Source organism: Sus scrofa, chromosome 3, assembly GCF_054392235.1.
Source record: "Sus scrofa isolate SSC_HxYL_T2T_F1_AM1 chromosome 3, Sscrofa_HxYL_maternal_Yorkshire_Landrace_v2.0, whole genome shotgun sequence".
NCBI lineage: Eukaryota > Metazoa > Chordata > Mammalia > Artiodactyla > Suidae > Sus > Sus scrofa.
This window is the reverse complement of record NC_139385.1, coordinates 63,229,384-63,252,733: the sequence shown is the minus strand read 5'-3', so window position 1 is coordinate 63,252,733 and position 23,350 is coordinate 63,229,384. Positions and strand designations below refer to the sequence as shown.

At 39.1% G+C, this 23,350-nt stretch overlaps 1 protein-coding gene across 13 annotated transcripts in view; it reads left to right on the top strand.

Moving 5' to 3' along the window:
- The window catches only part of TMEM182 (transmembrane protein 182), a 352,761-nt gene that overhangs the window by 150,329 nt on the left and 179,082 nt on the right, over positions 1-23,350 (top strand). Inside the window, exons 6-7 of one of the 13 annotated variants that reach the window (XR_014839658.1) lie at positions 10-77; positions 18,645-18,757. The exons of 8 other annotated variants lie outside the window; for them this stretch is intronic. Coding sequence is in view for 1 of the 5 variants with exons in the window: in XM_013995906.3 (XP_013851360.2) it covers positions 18,645-18,763 (119 nt within the window). In the remaining 4 variants the exon portion in view is untranslated. Of the gene's footprint in view, positions 1-9; positions 78-4,865; positions 7,682-18,644; positions 22,040-23,350 lie in introns of those variants that run through there. 4 more of the 13 variants (XR_014839661.1, XR_014839659.1, XM_013995906.3 and 1 more) reach the window with 4 other exon arrangements.

The window sequence follows — 23,350 nt, the reverse complement described above, 5'->3', positions numbered from 1 at the left end:
CTTTTTCAGCTTAAGTGGGTGTTGCTCTGATACTGCTGTTTCTGCTTCCGTTTCCTGTGGGCAGTGCTCAGGTGGAGGTGAGTTGGTTGTGTTTCTTGCCTATAAACTGAAGGGGCTGTGGCTGCCATTGTCCCACCCCTCCTTTGGTTGGTCCCCACAGGTGGCACCAGCTGAGGACAGGGCCTCGGTTCCAGGCCCCCAGGCCGGATGGGAGTCAGGGTCATTCAGAAGGAAATGTTTCTCTGCTAAGGAAGCTGGTCTTTTTCCCTGAGTCCGCTCACTCCAAAATAAAATTAAACATTTCTGACTTTTCTTATTCAAATTAGTAACTTGAATCAGCATAGATATTTTTATTTTCTGTTATTTTTATTCTTGAAAAGTGTGCATTTTACATGTGCTATAGGTTATTTGAGTTTCCCCACCCTGAGCCTCTCTAGGGAATATTTCCTGGTAATGTGAAGCAAAAACTTGCAAAAAGATTTCAGCATTTTCAGTCTTTGCATCTCCTCCTCAAGTTAGTTACTTGTGCAACAGTGACTAAGCGAAAGAGAAAAAAAGAGAAGGAAAGAAAGGGTTTTGAATATTCTTTCCATTGACTCTTAAAATAGACCCTCCAACAGCCAGTTGTAGCATCAGTATGTAGCAAGTGTTTATATAATAAGTGGGCTTGATAAAAATCCAATGCCTAAGAAGTTAACTCAGTCTGAAATGAATGGTTATAACTCTTTGAAGTGCAATTTGAAAATGATAGTTTTTTAAATACTTTATTATTTTTTTATTAAAGTATGGTTGATTTACAGTGTCCCTTCAATTTCTGCTGTACAGCAAAGTGATCCAATCACACAGTTCCCTGTGTTGTACAGTAGGGCCCCATTGCCCATCCATTCCAAATATAATAGTTTGCATCCCAAAACCCCGAAACTGCCCATCCATCCCATTCTCTCTCCCTTGTCTCCTGGGAACCACAAGTCTGCTCTCCTTGTCTGTGATCTGTTTTTGTTCTGTAGATAGGATCATCTGTGCCATGTTTTAGATTATACAAATGAGTAATATCATAAGGTATTTGTCTTTTTCTTTCTGACTTACTTCACTTAGTATGAGAATCTCTGGTTCCATCCATGTTGCTGCAAATGGCATTCATTTCTTTTTTTATGGCTGAGTAGTGTTCCTTTGTATATATGTACCACCTCTTCTTAAGCCATTCATCTGTCAATGGACATTTAGGTTGTTTCCATGGCTTGGCTATTGTGAATAGTGCTGTGATGAATATACAGGTACACGTATCTTTTTCAATGAAAGTTTTGTCTGGACATATGCCCAGGAATGGAATTGCTGGATCATATGGTAGTTCTATATTTAGTTTCTTGAGGTACCTCCATACTGTTTTACATAGTGATGTTACCAGTTTACATCCCCACTGATGGTAGAGAAGGGTACCATTTTCTCCACACCCTCTCCATCACTTGTTATTTGTTGATTTGTTAATGATGGCCATTCCGACTGGTGTGAGCTGCTCCCTCATTTTAGCAAAAGTGACGGTTTTAAACTAAACTGTCCTTTACAAGATTTTAAAATGCACAGGTTAGGAAGCATTTCAATATTTAAATTAACTTTTTCTTACATTGTGAAAGAAAAATCTTTAATGAATCAAGCAATATGATCTCCATAAAATCAGGGAGCAGTTGAGCTTTTCCCAAGTATGTCCACCTAACAGGATAGTGTGGCTGGCCCCACAAGACTGGCCACATATTTTCTTGTTCATTGCTGACCCTAGCTCATCAGCTTCACTCCAGTGAACATATGCCCCGGTCGTCACCATGTGTATGCCTGCTGGCTCTTCCTTACATCTTAGAATTTCAGCTGAAAATAGCAAGAGATCCAACTCCCTCCAGGAGACTATTTTGTCACTAATACCTGATGAGAGGTATTCAAAACATGCATTTTTTTTTTTGAACCATCCGCTTGTACAATGTGTATTATTCTTTGTCTCTAACTTGGCCCTAACTTACTTCACCTTCCATAATCCATTAGCTTTTGCAATATTGGGAGATATCGTTACTAAGAGTAGAAATTACATCTTTGGATATCATTTGGCAGAGCTTACCTGGTCAGGGTTAAAAGTTTATTCTAGACCCTAACATGATGTAGTTCATTGGTGTTTTCAAATGAATCCTGCATGATGGCAGCCCCAGAGCAGAGTGTCTGGGGTGGCGGGGGAGGCGCTGGCTGGATTCCCTGTGAAATGCTCAAACCCGAGTCTTCCTCATATTTGCACATGACATCTCCACCTTCTAAAAAGACTTGTCTTGATGGAGAGATTAATATATACAAGGCAAGAACTCGTTTTTAAGCCCTTTCTTTTGCCAGCGCAGACAGCAAGGGAAGTAAGACAAGGGAGGCTAATTAGTTTGCAGAGTCTCAGTTTTGATCCACTGCTCCCATCCTGGAAGGCCTCTCCTCAGAGGCAGTGAGATATTACGGTTGCCCCAGATCGTAGTTGCTGCTCCAAAGCATCGCCTCCATCAGCAGTCAGGGGTATGAGCACTGTTTACAGAAGATGGCAATGGGGCCGTGGGTGCTGTGAACCTTTCTCACTGGCCATGCCCCCACCCCAAACAGTGGGCCTCTGCCATGCCCTCTCTTGCACTGGAAGACCAAGAAAAGAACAAATGGTTTCCCTTTCTTTTTTCCCCCGTTCCCATTTCTAATGCCAAAGCTTTGGTCCACATTATATTATTTTGCAGGGGGAACGAAAAAAACAAAAACAAACTTTACAAACCCACCAGGAGATAGGAAGCCTGAAGAATGTTAAGCAAGGGAGAACGCTTTTGAGTTGAGCTGGCAAAAGCTACTGTGTTTGCTGCAGGGAGCAGATTAAAGCCATCTGAACACTTCATTTCCCTATGGGGCCTGCCTGTATGAGAGCAATTCAAGGTCCACTGCACAGAGCAATGGAACTTCCCTTCTGCACCATCCTGCCCCCCATGGTCTTTATCAAATTTAAATGACCTGTGCCCACCAGGACAGATACAGTTGTGCATGCTGGCTAGGTATGCCAGGTCCTAGATACCGAGAGACTTCTTATGCATGAAACTATGGATTGGTGGCTCAGGATACAAATTATATTTTAATATGATCAGCAAGGTTTCTAGGAGACCCCCGGGGTCCCCAGCTTTGGGGCTTTGACATGCTTTTGAGCTCAGAATCCTGAGGACTTCTAAAATCCACCTGCCAGTTACAACTCTGATGGAATAACCCACCTCATAAATCGTGCTGTCAGGGAATCAGTGGGCTGCAGTGCAGTGCTCGGTGCAGCACAGACGGCCGCCCCTGCCACCTCAACAGGACCACAGTCCCATCCTGGGCCTGGCAGAGGCAAACATGGTAACGCGCCCAGTGCAGCAGGAAAGCTCTTGCTGCCTGCACTTCAGGAGTGAAACCTTACCTGTGATCACTCACTCCCAGCGGAAGGTCTCAACCCTTTGCCTCGCTGCCTGTGGGATTTCTCAATGCCCCAGGATTTCTCGACCAGCGAGTACAGTCTTTTTTTTTCTTTCATTTTTTTCTCTCTTTTTTCAATGCATCTCTATAGGGGTCCCCAAGGAAGAACACCACCAGCAAAAGGCCTGTGTCCTGGCTGGAAAGGGTGTTGAGAATGCGTTAGGAGTTTGGGTGAAGGTGAAAGTTGTCAGGCTGTGAAAAATGGCATCAGTGTTGGCTGACCTGAAATAGGGCTGTAAAGTTCTATTCCTCACAAAGGCAAGATATATTATTGCTGTAACGCCATTATTCCGCTCCATCACTTTTAAACCTTGTTCCCATTATCTGCAAGTTAAATATAACCCTATGTAAAAACAGGAAGGACAGCGCCGAGGTGTCCAGCTTAACAGCACACACTTAAAACATAATAGAGCACTTGTTACTGTATTTTATGGGACGGAAACTCCAAATGTAAAGATGTATTAAGGAAATATCTCAAAGTTATTAGGGAAGGATATTTACAATTACAGATTGCTTTATATTATGCTTTTATGAACATCTCAGGAAATGAAATAGCCCTCAGCTGTAGAGAGTGAAGAGGGAGGTAATTTTCCTTAATACGGGTGATAAAATTAATCTGATTGAAATCGCAGGCGATTATTTCTCAGAATACTGAGTGGCAGTACAATCACTTACACTCTTTTATATTTTTTTAGTCAAAGCTCGTGTAGATGAAAGCTAATTACAAAGTAGTGATGTGAAGCGCTAAGGAAATAGTTTGTATAGCACAGAACAGGCACGGCTAATTGGGGTTTGTGATTACACAGATTGTTGTTAAGGAGAATTAACTACCAGCAGTCTCTCCTGCAAAGCTTCTCATCAAGGCAAAGTAAAAATAGACACTGGATCTGTTATTTATCTAATTATGCCTTGAATATTTTCACAAGCACGTTACACACTCTCAAATGGTTTGTTGTTCAAAAACTTTTGGTCCCACGCTGCTTGTGATCCAAGGGTGGAGATGAATTTTTTGACACTGGGCTCCCCTCAGATCACTTTCCCTAAATCCGGCTCATAGGGGCTACACAGTGAGGCTTCGGCACTGGGTGGGGATTGCAAAGCCTGAGATGCTGTGTGATGGAGCTTTATGGATACCTGGATGCCACTGGTCCAGTGTGTTGATCAGAGTTTACCTTTAGAGCTGGCAACAGAGAAACTCCAGAAGAGCTCTGAGGCCTTCAGTGAGCAGAAAATGAACTCATTAGAAAGGCACCAGATCCCTTTGACTCATGGCCATAACTTATTGCCTTCTTCTCGTGGTTGGGTTCCTAATTTTTATATGCTCCTCAAAGCCCCTTATTTATTTAATTATTTATTTATTGCAGCTTGTGAAAGTTCCCAGGCCAGGGATGAACTGGATCCTTAACCACGAGGCCACCAGGGAACTCCCCCCAAAGCCCTGATTTGTAGGACGTGTTGAAGCTTATATCAGACAGAGTCCATTAAAGAAACAATTAGTTCTAATGACCACTTACTTAATTAGTATTTCTTGAATCGAGGGCAGAACAGTAAAAACTGCAGGAACCCAGGCAGAAGCCCCATTCCACACCCATTATCCTACCTGGACCCTCCTTCCTCCTGCTCTGTGAACCCGGAGCCGTTTCATCACCAGCTCCATTCTTCACCATCCTGCTGCCTTTCCAGCTCTCTTTCTGTCCCCCATTCCTTCGTTTAAGTTTCCCAAGCGCCTCCTCCAAGGGCAGCCCGCAGCTCCTCCCCAGGAGAGGAGAACAGCTCCTTGGCCCACCTTTCTAAGATCACAGGGGTCTCATTTGACTGCTCCTGGCCGTGCTGGTGGTGGCTTTGGGAGGATGCTGTGAGCCGATGACAAATGTGTGGAGGGAGCTTGAGAAGACTTGAAGGCCAAGCTGTGGGAATCTTAAACAGTTGGAAAGGCAGTGCTGTAAGAACACCATTCTGAAAGCACTTCCTGGAAGAATTTTGCAATGTATAAAACACAGATGTATTGACAAGGTGATATTTTCTGAAGACAAGGTGTCTTCTAGAAGCCTGATTTGAATGGTGACAAACAGCATCTCTTCAGATGTGAGCAGCATGAGCGTAAGAGCTTAGCATGGGAACATCCCTGGCTGGCTTGGGCATACTCCTCAGCTGTGCAGGCCAAATGTAATATTTCACAGATTGCTTTAGTAGACCACATCAACCAGCAGTAAACATTAGCAACACAATTTAGAGGTTTCAACTCTCGCTTATCTGCTTACAGTTTCTTTTCTTCTTACTCATCTGTCTGCTTTTTGTTTCCTCTGCATGATGAAAATGACCAAGTTGCTTCGGGAAAGAATGCCCTGGGTTTCATTTCAAACATGGTGAACAGTAAAACAACAGAAGAGCAAGAGGGAAATACACATTTTCCCCTGGGTTTGCTCCAGTTAATGTCTGAGAAACTTCTCCTTGTGTGGGTAAATATAGCTAGTTCCTAAAATTGAATTTCCCAAATTATTATTACTATTAACAGTTTTGCTACGACCAATATGCTCTGCAGCAGTCTGTGGATGATATCTGCAATTTCACTGCCTTCCTATGTGAAAAGAAGATAAAACTTATATTATATGGGTGCATGCAAATGACAGAGGCCCTGGCCTTGTGCTTCAGTAATTCTTAGATGTGCCTCCTCATTGTCCACTTGGAATGACAGGTACTGAAAATTAAATGGTTTCCAATAAAAATCCTGCAACCTGGAATGAATCCCCACTGAATAATTAGAATATCTCGCCCGTAAAAGGCAATCATGTGTCTTCCATTTCTGAAGAAAACCCTCTCTCTGATCAGCATCAGTGGAGCTCTGGTCAGATTAGATCTTTAATTCTTATGAAAAAGATGTCATACTCATCAACAGAGCCTTCTGTTGGGGCTGACAGCCCTGAGCTGTCACTGTTCCCCAGGACAGAATGGCACTCAGACCTTCACCTGAGAAAGATGAAATAAAAGGAGGTAAGAACGTCTCTGCGTTATTTTAGACACACAAGGAAGGAGCATTGTCTTCCCCAGATGCCGAGTGGTACTTCCAACCTCCGACGCACTGAGATGGGCATGCTTGAGATCATAACGTCTTGGTGCCACTGTGGGGTGTCAGGGGTCCTGAACTTCCTGTTGTGACTACCTTCCTGGCTGATCCAACAAAAATGGCAACTTCAGGTGACAAAAGGCTAACCTTACTCTACTTACTACTAATGCACCTTGTCCTCCAATGTGGTGGAGGCAAAGTGCAAGGATTTGGAGATGAGAAACCTGGATTCAGATCCTGGCTGCTCCCCAGGCAGGTTATTTTTGTCTCTGGCCCCCTTTCCCCATCTAAAAAATGCTGCTGGCAAGAGAACCTTATATGGATCAAATTAGTTAGTCTGCACAACAACTCTAGATCCTCCTGGTTCTGGTTTGCTCAGACCTTGGGGGGATGGTCTGAGCCAGAAGATGGACCCCGCCCCCCCCCCAAAAAAAGCTTTATTATTCTTTAAATGCAGGCAGGGCAGGGCAGACATAGTGGATACACAAAACAAGCCATATGGAAGAGAAAATGCTGTCAACAATGATGGAGATACTGGTATTTCTAACAGAGAGAGAAGGTCTTGAAATTTTGGTAGCAAAGCTCATGAACTGTGAATCCTTTAAACTGTCAGCATAACAATAAGTAACGGTAGTTTGGTTCCAATTTTCTGTAATTTATTTATAATATGAAGATCCCCCTGTCCCTTGTCAAAAAAATCTACAAATCACTCCTAAAACACAAATAATCGTCACATTAAGAGGAACAAATTATAATACTGAAATATGTCCTTGGGCTGGAAACAAGGAAACAATGTAAAAGTGGAATTGCACACTACAAAAATATGGCCTAATGATACATATTAAAATAATTACACATAGTTAGCAATTCTCCTCAGATAATTGATTGAACTTGGTCCCATGACTGTCGAGTTTGCCAGCTCTCTGGATATTTCTGTTTCAGAGGATTTTGACATTGATGTCACTTTTTTTTTTTTTGCCTCTTTACAAAGTGGGGAAAAAAATGGAAAAGTCAGAATTTGATCATAGACTTAGATGAAATAGAAACTCGGCCTGTACATGCAAATAAGCATAGGTTTTTGTAAATGTAAAATAAAGACAGATATTTGTATCTGGAGTAAAGGTTATTTATTGAATCTGTGGACAAATATTATACAATGTATTATAATCTAGAAGTATTCTAAATTCAGTGATGCCAGATTCACCGTGATAATTATTATACAAAAAGTCTAAATATATTGCTTCTAAAGTATTCATATAACACCTCAAGTTTAAGAATTTATGTTACAATATTTTGAAGTTTTATATTCATTCTAACTTAATATCCCCTGTCTGACTTCTCAGCAATTTTAAAATTTGGAATTTAAAGATAAAAGTGAATAAGTCACAAAGAATAGATGTGTACATCATCCTTTATGTAAATGTAAAATATTATTCAAACCCAGAGAATAAAAGTAACTACAGAATTCTTCTTTTTATAATTGCTTATTTCCTTACTATACACTCACCAAAGAATCTACTACCATGACTAGACAAAAATTATATAATAAACATTTTAATTGATATATTTCTTCCTCTGAAGACCTACAGAAATTGTATCTCAAAAGTAAATATGCTGAAATTAAAGTTCTCTCTTATGTCTTAGATATTTTAAAAAGTGGGTTAGAAATAATATATCCATTAAATATGTTTCTTTCCACCAATTGATTTAGAAATGACTATTTTAAGCTAAGAGATTATACTGTATATAGTAGATAAAACCTGTGACTGACTCCAGTATAGTATGCAGATAATATTTACTTTTCTCTTAAAGTTTGGGTTTAAATAATATTACAAAGTATAATAAACACCTTAGTGGGTAACATGACTAAGAATCAGGATAAAATACCCTGTCTAATTATTTTACACAGAGGCTAACAAAATGTGTGTGTGTGTGTGTGTGTGTGTGTGTCTATGACATAACTTCTACATTTTGAGGATGATATAAACATAAATTTATAGATGACAATAAAAATCATATAATTCTTCTTATTAAGAATTCTTATTAAGAACATTTAAAATTCTTAATAAGATGTGGAATCTAATAAAAATGATGCAAAATAACTTATTTATAAAACAGAAACAAACTCACAGATTTCGAAATCAAATTATGGTTACCAAAAGGGAAACTATGGAGGGGAGGGATAAATCGTGAGGGATGGGATTAGCACATACGCATTCCTATGTATCAAATAGATAGCTGGCAAGGACCTGCTGTATAGCACAGGGAAGTGGACTCCATATTTTGCTGTAAGCTCTATGGGGAAAATAACCTATATGGGAAAATAACCTATAGAGGGAAAAAAAAAAAAAAACTGACGCATTCATGAGACAGGCAATGGGGGCTGGACATCTCAACTACAGGACCTTAGTGGATTCTGTATTGGAGATTCTTTGGGGGCAAATTGAAGAGGATGACGATAGGGGATGCCACACACACACACACACACACACACACACACACACACACACACACACACACACACACACACACACACACACTCTCATAGAAAAAGCAAGCAGTAGAATTCCCTGGTGGCCTAGCAGGCTAAGGAAGGATCTGGTGCTGTCACTGCTGTGGCTCTGGTTACAGCTGAGGCTCAGGTTAGATCCCTGGCCCAGGACTTTCCCTGTGCTACAGGTACAGCCAAAACAAAAACAAAAACAAAAAGTGCACAGTGATACTAAACGTTTTCTAATCACTGATATAGCATAACCACATTGATTCTATTTTTTAAAACTAGTCTAAACAATGCTGCAATGGATGTCCTAGTAGATAAACTTTGAACATATGTATGTTAATTTCTTAGGAAAAATTCCTAGGAAGAGAATTGATGATGAAATATTATGAAGATTTTAAGGGTTTTGATACTTTTGTATAATTATGCTCCCAAAAGGTTATGCCATTTTATTATGAAAATTATTTAATCATTTGAAATCTAATATTGCAAATACTTTACTTCATTTTTTCTTTCATCATTTACCTTTTTAATAACATACACACATAGATATATATTTTTGCAAAAACATTTAAAATTTCATTTAGTAACACAGCAAGCATTTTGTAAATGTGGCTTGGCCATTTGCTTGAAAAGGCATTCTCAATTCTGATGCATTAAATTTTGTACAGTATTGGATTTATTTTTTATTTCAGAAGTCTTCTTATGGTATTCTTAAAATAGGTTTGTACTTTTTAATTTTTGGTCCTTGATTATTTTTTGTATTGATTTTGTGAATGGAAACATTTCCATGAAAGATGATGTTATCTGATTAGCCAATTGTCATTACACCATTTTTCAAATTTCTAACTCTTCTATGCATCTGCAGTGCTATCATTTTCATATGGTAAATGTCTTTATGTATTAGGGCTCATTTCAAGGCAATATTGATTTATCAGCCCATGAATTACATTCACAATTATAATTTTATATTAGAAATTTTGAATTATAGTGATGAATTATGTTACATTATATCATTGGGTAACAACTATAAATATAATTATAAATACCTGGGGGTAATTTGACAGCTTTATAAAATTGTGCTTTTTCATCAAAAAGAATGATATATCAACCCTTTACTGAAGTCTTGTATTCCCAACTTTAAATGTTAAAGTTTTTTGATAGAGATTTTTCACTTTTTAAAATTTGGTCCCAGATAGTTTTTGTTTTACCTTTGTGAATGGAATTGTTTTCAGTGAAGAGTGAAGCTCTCTAATTAGTTATTTCTGGTGTACAAAAAGCTTCTGTGTGTGTGTGTGCATGTGTGTGTGTTATGTGTGTGTATGTTTTAGAGTTGGCCATATATTTTCTTATCCATTTTATTTGTTTTTCAGATAAGTCTACAATTTTCTAGGCATGCAATCTAATCATCAGAAATAAACATTTTATCTCATTTGTACTATTTATATCTCATTTATTTCTGTAGTTTAATTAAACTGGCTAGAACAAAAAATTTGCAATGATATATATATATATTATATATATTTGTATTTCTGACTACAATACCAAATCCTTTTTGTTTTTTGCCATTAGACACAATTTTTGAGGATGTATCATTCTATGAGTAAATTAGGAAGATTGCTATTGTTTTATTTTTATTTACTTATTTTTTCTCATTTACAATGATTTTTATTTTTTCCATTATAGCTGGTTTACAGTGTTCTGTCAATTTTATATTGCACAGCAAGGTGACCCGGTTACACATACATGTATACATTCTTTTTTCTCACATTATCATGCTCCATCATAAGTGACTAGACATAGTAATTTTATTTAGTTAGTTAGTTTTTTTAAGGGCCATATCTGTGGCATATGGAAGTTCCCAGGCTAGGGGTCTAATCAGAGCTGCAGCTTCCTGCCTGCCTACACCACAGCTACAGCAGCTACAGCAACACAGGATCTGGGCCAAGTCTGCAACCTACACCTCAGCTCATAGCAACACCAGATCCTTAACCCACTAAGCAGGACCAGGGATTGGGCCTGTGTTCTCATGGATATTAGTCAGGTTAATTACTACTGAGCCACAAGGGGAATTCTGCTATTCTTTTAAATATTAAGAATGGAAATCAAATTCTGTTCATTTTCATGGCTCTTGAAAGAAAGCCTTGGGCACTGTGTAGTCCATTGTGTGTGCATGTATGTGTGGCTGGGGGCGTTTCTGGGCAGGAGGGCTGCACTTATCATTCTAAGTGAGATCTCTTCCTCCCAACCCTTACACTGCTTAGATTGGACAGGTTTTCTTACCATCAATGCGGTGTGTCACATATTTGATTTTTCTAATGTGGAAGGCTTTCGCGTTCCTGAGCAAAGGTGCTCACATTATCATCCTTGTAATACATTGGTGAATTTAATTTGCTAGTACTATATTCAGGAGTTCTGCATTTTATTTCAATCATTACTTTTGTCAGATGTTGATATCAATATTATTTGGGAAATAAAATTCCTTTCATTGCTAACTAATATGTTAAATCAGTTTTGATGCATATATGTGTATTAATTTTAGTTATTGATTTCTTAGATTCTGTACTTTCAAGTCAATTTTTTTATATTTTATTTATGTATTTAATTTAATTTAATTTTTTTTTTTTTGGTCTTTCTTGGTCTTTTTTAGGGCTGCACCCACAGCATATGGAAGTTCCCAGGCTAGGGGTCCAACTGGAGCTGTAGCTGCTGGCCTACACCAGAGCCACAGCAACTTGGGGTCTGAGCCACATCTTTGAACTACACCACAGCTCATGGCAATGCCAGATCCTTAACCCACTGAGCGAGGCCAGGGATCGAACCTGCAACCTCATTGTTACTAGTAAGGTTTGGTAACCACTGAGCCACGACGGGAACTCCCTCAAGCCAGATTTTAAATTTTATTAGCATAAAATTGTCTGAAGTACCTCATAATACTTGAAAAAATGTCATTAAAATCTGTGATTATATTTCTATTTTTGTTGGTTGGAATACATATGTACTTTCATTTTCTTGCTATTATTTTTGCCAGGTGCACTATAGCCGAGTTAAGTAAATTATCATTTTCAAATTAACAGTTCTTGGATTTATTTATCCATTAAATTCTTTTTAATTACTAAGTCACTCTTTTTTATTTCTTAATACTTTCATCATGCTTTCCTAGAGTTTTTGTTAAAATTTTTATTGATTCTGTGGTAAATGTTTACATATGAATTTTTATTAGCCTTTTTCCCATTAAAAGCACATATAGTTATGTTTTTTTTTTCAATACTGCATTGGCCTTACTTCAGAAGTTTTTATATTTTGTTTTCTTTATGTTGCTATTTTTATACTTAAAAATTATATTTGAGGGTGTTTCAAAATACATATATGTTCTTTGTCAGAAATTTTGAAAAGTGCAAAATTTTGATCAAAAGAAGAAAGTGAAATTACCTTAATGCACCTGTATAATTTTACACATTTTGCAGTTTTTATTTCTTTTTTTACATAAGAATTTTCATATTTCTTTTAAAAAGTTTTTATCTTTTATTTATTACTAGATTTACTACACTGATGTAGAGACAATGTCAATGCTTCATATTGATAGGAACTTATTGGACTTCACTTTGTGGCTCATAAATAATCAAATTTACAAATGCCCAAAGATGTCAAAAAGTAAGGTGAATTTTCTCTGCTGAGCGCAAAATTGAATGTACATAATTAATTCAATATTATTCATTATATCTAGATTATTTTTCATTGACTAGATTATTCAATGATAGCCTATTAACATCATCTTAATTGTTCCTTTCTCTTAGTGTTAAATAATGGTAGCTTATAATGAATATGTTTTGGTAAAAATGTATGTGACACCTACAAGCTTATAGGAATTATATCTCCTTTAACAACTGCACCGTTTAGAAAAAATTACCCCTCGCCTCTTCTAAATTTTTTAAATTTTTTTTTTTTTTTTTTTTTTTTTTTGTCTTTTTGCCTTTTCTAGGGCTGCTTCCGCGGCGGCATATGGAGATTCCCAGGCTATGGGTCTAATCAGAGCCTTAGCCTCGGGATCCGAGCCGTGTCTGCAACCTACACCACAGCTCACAGCAAGGCCAGATCTTTAACCCACTAACCAAGGCCAGGGATCGAACCCGCAACCTCATGGTTCCTAGTCGGATTCGTTAACCACTGTGCCACGACGAGAACTCCTAAATTTTTAAATTTTGAATTCAGTTTTCTTTGATGTTAATACTTCAATTTTTGATTTCCTTTTACTGCACTTGTTAGATCTATCTTTTCCTATCCTGTCACTTCCTTCCATTTTTAAAATATCTTTCTGTATTTGCTGTATTTTTCCAAAGAAACACAGTCAGTCCTCCATATTAGTAGGTTCCATATCTACAGATTCAACCTGGATCCACAGATCAAAAATATTTGGGAAAAAATTCCAAAAAGTTCCCAAAAAGCAAAACTTGAATTTGCTGTGTGCAGGCAGCTATTTATATATAGTGCTTACATTGTACTTGATATTGTAAGTAATCCGGAGATAATTTAAAGCATACAAGAGATGTGCATAGGCAATATGCATATACCACACCATTTTATATAAGGAACTTGAGAATCTGGCTTTGTTCTCTGCCGGGATCCCAGAACTAGTCCCCTGTCGATACCAAAGGGCTGATGAACATTGTTGGAATTCGGTTTTTGCCTAAAAAAATTTTCTGTTCTAGAAAGTTAATTGGTTCGTATTTGTTATTACAATGTTGCATTCAGTGGTACTTGTGTCATTTTTGTGCCTTCCAGTGTGTGTGTGTGTGTGTGTGTGTGTGTGTGTGTGTGTGTGTGCGTATATACTCACTTGTGTGCTTTTGCTTCTTTTGGAGCACACATACTGTTTTTGTTGTTTTTATCTTCTTTGCTGCTGTGAAGTTATATAATCTGTTGTATGTTTTACTGCTTTTTACTTTCTAAAATGGTCTTCACAATATGAACCCATAACCAGAGTCCTTGGCTTTGTATTCCGCTTCTGATGCATGCTGGCTGTGTGATCTTTGTCAAGCTGCTTTGCCCCTTCTGTGACTTGGTTTCCTTATCTGCAAATCAGAAACAATAACATGATTAAATGAATGACTAACCATAAGGTGTCTAGAAGCATCACTAGCACAATGTTAAGATATCAATAAATGTAATACTTTTCAATTATGAATATTATCCTTATTGTTCTATTGCTCTAACTTTCAGAGTGAAAGTAAAATGACATATTTTTAATTCTCTCTGTTCAGGAGTACCACCTGTGGAAATATTTTTAATTAATTTTGCCTCCAATAAGGTGAGCAACTGTAAATCTGTCTGGCTAGGGCTCTTTCATCTCTTTGATTATAGCTTCTGATCTATTTGCTTTCATCTCTTCTTCAAGAACAGAAATGATCTCTGTACTAATCAGACTTCCTTTCTTTAAAGTTTTCTTGTGCTTTGGAAAGCTTCTCAGATTTGTCCCATCGCTGATCACATTCCTATCGTCATAGTTCTGTTCTTTATTATATTCAGCTTGGATTTTATTTTAGTTTATATTTTTTAGTTTTCTTGTTAGTCCTCTTTGTATAATCCCACTCCAATTCATGTTCTATTTTATCAATTCTTGTTGCTTATTAGCTTAACCTATTTCCACTGTCTTCTTTCATTCTCTTGAGGATTCATCTTGAAATCTTCCAGTTGCTATCACGTGCCATTTTTTCTGAATGTTCTTCCTCTGGATGCTATTCTGTTGCCCCCGTCCTTTGGGAGGGAGCTTGTTTTTCTGTCTCCCTAGTATTATTTGTTTCCTTATTTAATCATGCTGGAAAGTGGATTAGTCCACTTAGACATGTTTGTTCACAACGTTGACTTTTCTTGGCTGCTTTCTCCACCCACCGTGGAATGACCAGAGCTTGACAGACCAGCAGTAGGAGGCTCGTTGATTGACTCAAGACACTCCTAGTCCAAGTTCCTGTTTCTGCTGGGGTTCCTTGGACTCAGCTCTGCCCTTCAGTTGGGGTGCCTCTTCCTGCTGTTGGATTACCTAATACACCTGTGTTCTGAGACCAAAATAGCATGAAGTACTTCTTTCGAGACATTCTGTGCTTTCTGCATCTGCCTACCTTGCTCGACCTTCAGAAACTATGCTTCCTGAGCTAAAACGTGGGCCACACATCTACTGCATCAGTGCCACCTCTGTGATTGACACTTGTTCCCTGGGGGTCACAGTCTCAGAAAGGATCCTGACAAGTGGTCAGGGCAAGACGGTATTCTGTCCTCTTCAGAAACCACCAGGAGGCAAAGCCTGACTATCTTAGGGTTTAACCTTCATAACTGGTGTCAGGGAGGAAGAGATTTCCCCCTACCCTTCTAGGTTCTTCTGGCTGTTCTAAGAGTTAAATTGACATGGGACAGATTAGCAGGAGGAAAGCAAACAAAATTTCCAAGGAGCTAGCCTGACACACATTTTCTCCGGCCAACTTAATTTTAGGGGAGAGAAAACCTCTTACCACTCCTATTTCCCACAGACCCTGCAGGCGAGGCTCCAGGAGGCAGGGGATGGGTAAGACCTCTCCCCTTCTGAATGCTTTTTTCAGTGCTCCCAGGATCTCTTAACTGCATCAGTGTCCAGCCAATAAAGCTACCCCCCATACTCGTTGCCAGTTAATAGGGAGAAAGAATTTCCTCTCTCCGTCTAGGTCCTTCTGGCTGATCTAAGACTTAAATCGATGTGAGAAAAGTTTAATAACGTGTACACATGGGAAACTCAGGAGAAAAGAGTAAATCGCCAAGTGGCTGAAACCCTCCCCTTCACACCATCTTCAACTAAAGGCAAAGGAGGGTGTTGGCTGTGGAAAGAGGGAGGACGGTAGCTGACCTGAGAAAGAACAATGTTTGGTGAAGAAATGTTTGCTGGGCCCTGCAGAGACAATGGGGCAGGAGAGGACTTTCATTTCTCAGGGTTCCCCCCTCCACATCCAGCCCACTTTTTTTTTTTTTTCTTTTAGGGCTGCACCCAAAGCATATGGAAGTTCCCAGGCTAGGGATCGAATCAGAGCTACCAGACCTACAGTTGCCAGAGCTACAGCTGCCAGCCTACAGCACAGCCACAGCAACACCAGGTCTGAGCCGCATCTGCGACCTACACCACAGCTCTCAGTAACCCAGGATCCCCGACCAACTGAGCGACGACAGGGATCGATCCCGCTAGTCAGATTTGTTTCTGCTGTGCCACAAGGGGAACTCCCAGCCTACATTTTTGTGCAGGAGTCACTGGTGACAGTCTATCCAGGAGTAGGCCCTCTATCTAAATTCCTAGGCAGCTGGGGGGAGTAAAAGAAATATTTCCTGTGTTCTTTGGGGCTTTGGTTGTTTCAGTATGCATGAAATAATCCACATGCCAAGGAGATACTTTAGGATAGCACAGGCATAACCATAAATTCTTGGTCTCCAGCCACAATTGGACCTGCATTTCTATGGGGAGAGGTTGATGCCGAAAGGATAGTGGAAAATGGCATCCTGAAGGCCCAGGAGGCCCTTCTTCTGATACTCACATGTTGCTCAAGAAGTTACAACAGACTCCCTTCCCAAATACCCAGCACTGAAATCTCATTCATTCTGCTCATTCAACTCTGTCCATTGTTTTCCTTCTGCTGAATTATCCTAATGTTTTCCTAACTTGATGTGTGATGTTGATCTTGTCCCCACCTTTCTTCCACTTGATGCTAAAGAAATCATTTCAAAATGCACACCAAATAACCTCCATCACACTTACAAAATCCCCCAATAACCCTCCCTATGCTTAGAATGGTATTATGGCTTAGAATGGTATTCAAGGTCGATGTTCATGTGACCCTTGTCTGATTTTCTCTTCTTATCTCTCCTGAATCCTCCGTAATCACGCAGAGATTCAAAGTAGATGACGTACCAGGAAATTACTAATAAATACATGTAAAATAATATTTTACAATCAACTTTTGGAATTCCCGTTGTGGCTTAGTGGAAACAGACCCAACTAGTATCCATGAGTATGCGGGTTTGATGCCTGGCCCCACTCAGTGGGTTGGGGATCTGTCATTGCCGTGAGCTGTGGTATGGGTTGCAGACATCCCTTGGATCCCCCATTGCTGTGGCTGTGGTGTAGACCAGCAGTTGTAGCTCCAATTCGACTCCTAGCCTGGAAACTTCCATGTGATGCATGTGTGTCCCTAAAAAGCAAAGCAAAGCAAAACAAACAAACAAAAAAACTATTTTTTAAATTTTACATATGGGCATTTCCAAGAATTGTAGGGAAGTTTTCAAAAAATTTAAGCATTTTAAAGTTTTACCTGTCAGACTTTTCATCAACTTTTTTGAGTGTTTTCTATGAATGTGCCCCAGGTCACCTTTTCATTTATTTGTTTCTATGCTGTTGCAACTATTTCTTTGGCTCATATTAAAAAAACCTTGCTGGAATTCCCATTGTGGCTCAGCAGTAATGAACCTGACTAGTGCCCATGAGGACACAGGTTTGATCCCTGGCCTTGCTCAGTGGGTTAAGGATCCAGTGTTGCTGTGAGCTGTGGTGCAGGTCACATATGCAGCTCAGATCTGGTGTTGCTGTGGCTGTGGTGTAGGCCAGCGGCCACAGCTGCGATTCAACCCCTGGCCTGGGAACTTCCATGTGCCGCACCTGTGGCCCTAAAAAGGCAACAACAACAAAAATCTTGCCAATTTGGATTTTTTTTTTTTTTTTACGGGGAGGGGACATTTAACTATGTTTTAAATGTTTTCTCTAACTTCATATAAAATACCTGAGAATAAATAAGCCTAAAATAAATATTTCACACTCGTTCACATGTTAATGACTATGTTATACTAAGCTATTTATTTTACAACTTTTTGTGTAGGATTTAAGAAATTTTATTTCCTTTCTAAAATATGTTGCCTTGATATTTTAATTTCTTCATAACAAATGATATCTGATTTTCCTATTTGGTTGTATTTTAACCTTACAAGATAAGCTAGTAGCATTGATAGAGTACTTTGCAGGAAGAAAATGTAAACTTCTAAGCCAGACAAAAGCATACCTATTATGTTCTCTTTGCTATTGTTTGAAAAATATTTTGGATAATTTAAAAACACTTGAAAATTAACTAAAGGGTAGAGAATCATCTATCAGGATGATCTCATCAGTTATTCCTCTGAACTTTTACTTTTCTTTGTAAATACACACTTGAATGATAGTTAATAATTACTTATAAAGAGGATATATGTATAACTGGATAAATATGAAGTTTAAACTATGGCAAAATAGTCAAATACGTTAGGATGTTTACACTCCCCTCCAAAAATTGGTGAGTAAAAAACACCCATAGGAGCTTTTGGCAACATGAATTAGTAACATGTGAGACTGCAGGAAAACCTTTCACATATACAATTCTAAAAACAGATACAGACAAGTTCAGGTGTATGTGCTTGTCCACATTGATATTTGTTACACTAAAAGATCAAGAGGTGGAGAAGTAGTGTTTGGCAATATATAGTGTTGGTTCATATGTTGGATGTATTTTCTACCAAATAACTTCAGCTCTTCTCTCTCATTTACAGTTGAATGCAGGGTCCTTTGCCACCTGCTCCTCACACTGCCGCCACTGTCCAGTTTTTCTTTCGAGAGACAAACACGCAAAACACCTTCCAGAACCACCTGCCTGACTTTACATGTATAACTATGCCTGGCATGTGTAATTATTTTGTAAGAAGGAGTAACACCATATGAGTTATTTGTAGTTCAACTTGTTTTTAACCTCTTTCCATTTCAGATCATATTCTTATTCTTTTTATTCTCTCCATAGAATTGCATAATGTAAATATACCAAAATTTGTTTCCCTAAAGATCGCCATTAAGAATTTTCTCAATCTAGGGGTTCCCGTCGTGTTGCAGAAACCATGAGGTTGCAGGTTCGATCCCTGGCTTCGCTCAGTGGGTTAAGGATCTGGCGTTGCCATGAGCTGTGGTGTAGGTCGCAGATGTGGCTTGGATCTGGAGATGCTGTGGCTCTGGCGTAGGCCGCAAGCTGTAGCTCCAATTCGACCCGTAGCCTGGGAACCTCCATGTGCTGCAGGTGCAACCCTGAAAAGACAAAAGACAAAAAAAAAAAAAAGAATTTTCTCAATTTAAAACATTTTATATAGTGTTGCTTTTTCCCCTCTGACATGCATCCTTAAACATACATTTGTGGGCACTTGCGCATTTCCAAAGGATAGTTTACTAGAAGTGTTATTGCTGATTTGAAGGATATGTCCAGTTCCAATTGTAGTAAGGAGTAATTTTAACCAACTGAACAATTAAATAAACTCATATTCTAACATTAAAGACACTGTGTCTCGGAATTCCCCAACGGCCTGGTGGTTGTCCTTGTCATTGCTGTGGCTCGGGTTCAGTCCTTGCCCTGAGAACTTCTGTATGCCTCAGACATGTCCAAAAAAAATATTTTGTATAATTTTCTCTGTAATTCCAGAAAAAATTACAAAGAGGAGAGATGAGAATCTTCTTTTTCCTTTATGAATTGTTTATTGTGATGCTGATTTTGCGGTAGTTTGGAGGTGTGGGTTTTCTCTGTGTGTACAGGTGCATGTGTGCATGTGTGTATGTGTACAGTCATGTGTGCACATTACTGTGTGTGTGCACAAGTACACATGTGTGTATTACTTGGAGTCTGAGCAAGAAACAAATGACACCCCATACTAGGTCACTCAAGGAGAGTTTAATGCGACACTCTTTACAGAGTTGGGCAGGTTTAGAGGATTAGAAAAGGCAGTGCATGGTCCTGACATGAATGGTTTGAACTTGGAGAGGATAGTTCTGTGGAGTTGGCCACTTGGGGACACAGCCAGCCCCCAGGATTTTTCAGGGAGACAGAAGGAGAAATAAACATCTAATTTCCACCTCTCCTGCTCTGAAGGCTCCTGAATGGCCTCCTGTTGCCTAAATCTCTGAGAAGCCAGGGAGCAACACACAGAGTAGCTCATGACTTATCCCTAAAGATTAGCCCCCTGGAGCCCAGGGCAGGGTGTAGATGGGCAGAGAGGGGACCGGGAGGAACAGGTGGGGGACAACCTCATCACAGATTCATGTTGACCATGCATACATCCATGTACAGTGAATTGTGTGCATGTGTGTGTTTGCAACATTTTTTTGGCGGTAATAATGGAACCACTTTTCAAACAAAATCTCACAAGGAATGTCAACAGATAAAACATAAAAACCAAACTGTTTGGGTTGAGGAAAAAGCTGGGAAGCTTCCTTCCCAAAGCATGTTCCCCTAACACCTTGCAGACATACGGAAACCATGGTGTCCATGGGATCTGCCATTATGGGAGCACAGGGTGAATTGAACCCATCATTCCTCTGCATCATAACCAAGAAGAGTGTAGAAATAAATCTAGTAAACATTTTTGTTCTTGGAATCTAACAAGAAAAGTGTGGCAGTCTCCTTCCCTAAATATTATAGCCTCATAGAATATGCAAGCTAGAAATGGCCTTAAACTGAAACATCATGTCATGATAAAGCCCTAATCATGTATAAGATGAGAGCTCATGCCTTTGGGATGAACTTGGTAAACTGTTTCATTATTATGGTTACATGTAACAGCAAACTGCTAAGGTATGCCGGTTCCAGAAAACTGTCTCCCGATCCGAAGGCAATAAGTACAGAGGTAATCCACTGATGTATAAACCTGTTCATGGTATAAATGAATTGTCACCGAGTACATAGATCTAATACTTTATTCCTTTATAAAACCCATTGAGATAAAAACACCCTGAAAATTTCCCATTACACGCATTAATTTTTAATATACGTATTATTTGATGTCTCAAATACAATACAGGACCACATTTTATATATCCCTTGGAAAGTAGCTAAAGTAAAAAAAAAAAATGCAAACTTCTAGTAGATAGTAAACTGTTTCATTGTATTTAATATGGGGCAGTTTTGGAAATCTGGAACCGGAGGAAGACAAGCAAGTTACCTTCATATTTTGTTAGGTTAGCACCTATAACCTAAAACATTCCTCGCACTAAATAAGTCTGTCCCTTTATGAGTTATTATTGCAATTGGGAAAAGCCTTTGTTAACAGCTTTCTGAATTTCATTCCGTATATCAACTCTGACTAGGCTGGACTGCTCAGGGTTCATGTAATGAAATCACATAGTAAGTGTCTGTATGATGGCCTCAAGGAAGTGGCATAGACTGTCTTTAAGAAATTACACCTCTGATATTTTAGGATCTGCTTTTTGGAGGTCTGAATTCTTCCTGCCTAACGTGACCTCCTAGGTAATGTGTTCACCTGTCAGTATGTGGTGTGAATGGAATATGTACTATAGGGTAATACTTACAAAGAAAAAGAGCCTGTAAATGATGAATCCTGAAGAACGCTAAGAATGGGTGTTTACATTTTTTAAAGGATTGTTTGTAGTTCTTATCCCACTTTTCCCCCATGTGATGCTGCTGTGCACTCCCTTCTTGTTGTGATACCCGCATGCACTCTCAGTGCTCCCTACCTTTTCCCAAGCAAACCCTTGCCTCTGCCATCCCTTTTCCTACCAATGGTACTTAGAAGGCTATTAATGCTTCTTGGCTTGCACTGGCCAATATGGTAGCCATGAGCCACAAGGGACTTTTAAATTTTAAACCACAATTAATTGAAATAAAATGTAATGAAAAGCTCAGCCTCCCTCAGTGGCATTAGCCATATTTCAAAGGCTCAGTAACCACAGGTGGGAGTTCCTGCTCTGGTGCAGGAGGTTAAAGATCTGGCATTGTCTCTGTGGTGGCTCAGGTTGTTGCTGAGGCATGGGTTTGATCCCCAGCATGGGAGAGTGGGTTGAGGATCCAGTGTTGCCACAGCCTTGGTATAGGTTGGAGGGGTGGCTTGGATTCAGTCCATGGCCCAGTAACTTCCATAGGATGTGGGTATGACTAAAAAAGGAAAAAAAAAAATTAGCCACATGTGTCTAGGGGCTACCATATTGGACAGTGCAGTTCTAATATGATAGCCATATTAGAACTTTCCATCATCACAGAAAGTTCTTTTGGATGGCACTTGGGATGCTTAATGTTATGAGCCAACTTGGTTGGGTAAGAGATGCCCAGATAGCGAGTAAATCATTATTTCTAAGTGTGTATTTGAAGGTATTTTCCAAAGAGACTAGCGAGTCTCTTTGAATTGGTCAAGTGAGTAAAGAAGATGGCCCTCTCTAGCACGGGTAGGCTAGTCCGTTGATGGCCTGAATAGAACCAAAAACCCAAGGAAGGTCTAGTTCTCCCTCCCTCTCAAGTTGAGTCATCTGTCCTATTCTGCCCTTGGATGTCACCACTCCTGGTCTTCAGACTCAGATCCTGTCTTATACCAGCAGCTGCTCAATTCTCAGGTCTTGGGGCTCAGACCGAATTACATTCCCAGCATTCCTAGTTCTCTAGCTTGAAGAGAGTAACTCAGAACTTCTCAGACTCTGTAACCACCCAAGCCAATTTCTGTAATTATTCTCCTCTTACGTATTGCCCCAAATTCAGTCCTAAAAGAATTAAGTCATTAGCTACTATGGTAGCTGACCTTCAACACAGCCTGAAAGGAATTCAGAGCAGAGAGCAGGAATGAGGCACTCTGCTCTGAGAACAGGCAGAATCCTTGCAGAACAGGAAACCAGATAGTTAGATATTTTTAGGAGCAATTTTTTATAAACCTGGATTCTCCTATCTCCCAATACGTAGAAAAGCACTAAAATGCTTTTCTACTGAGACGTGTGTCTGGCTGCATGTGCCCCTTCACCAAAATCACATGCATACTGACCTTCCCTTAACTCCTTGGAAAGAACAGTTTCTCAGCATTATCCGAAAGTTTGTCTCCTAGGCTATAGTCCTTAGAAAGACACTGAATAAATTCAACTCTCCACTCTTAGCATTGTTCATTTTCTTTCAAGGATATATATATATATATATATATATCCCCTGTTTATAGTCATATATATATATACACCCTGTTTATAGTCATATATATATATATCCTATTTATAGTCATATATATATATCCTATTTACAGTCATATATACATATACCCTATTTACAGTCATATATATATACCCTATTTATAGTCATATATATATATATATCCTATTTATAGTCATACACATATATATACATATATATATATATATATATGATATCCTATATATATTTTGTCTCCTATTGGTTCTATTTCTCTGGAGAACCCTGATTAGTACAGAGAATTGGAATCAAGAAGTAAGGATGCTG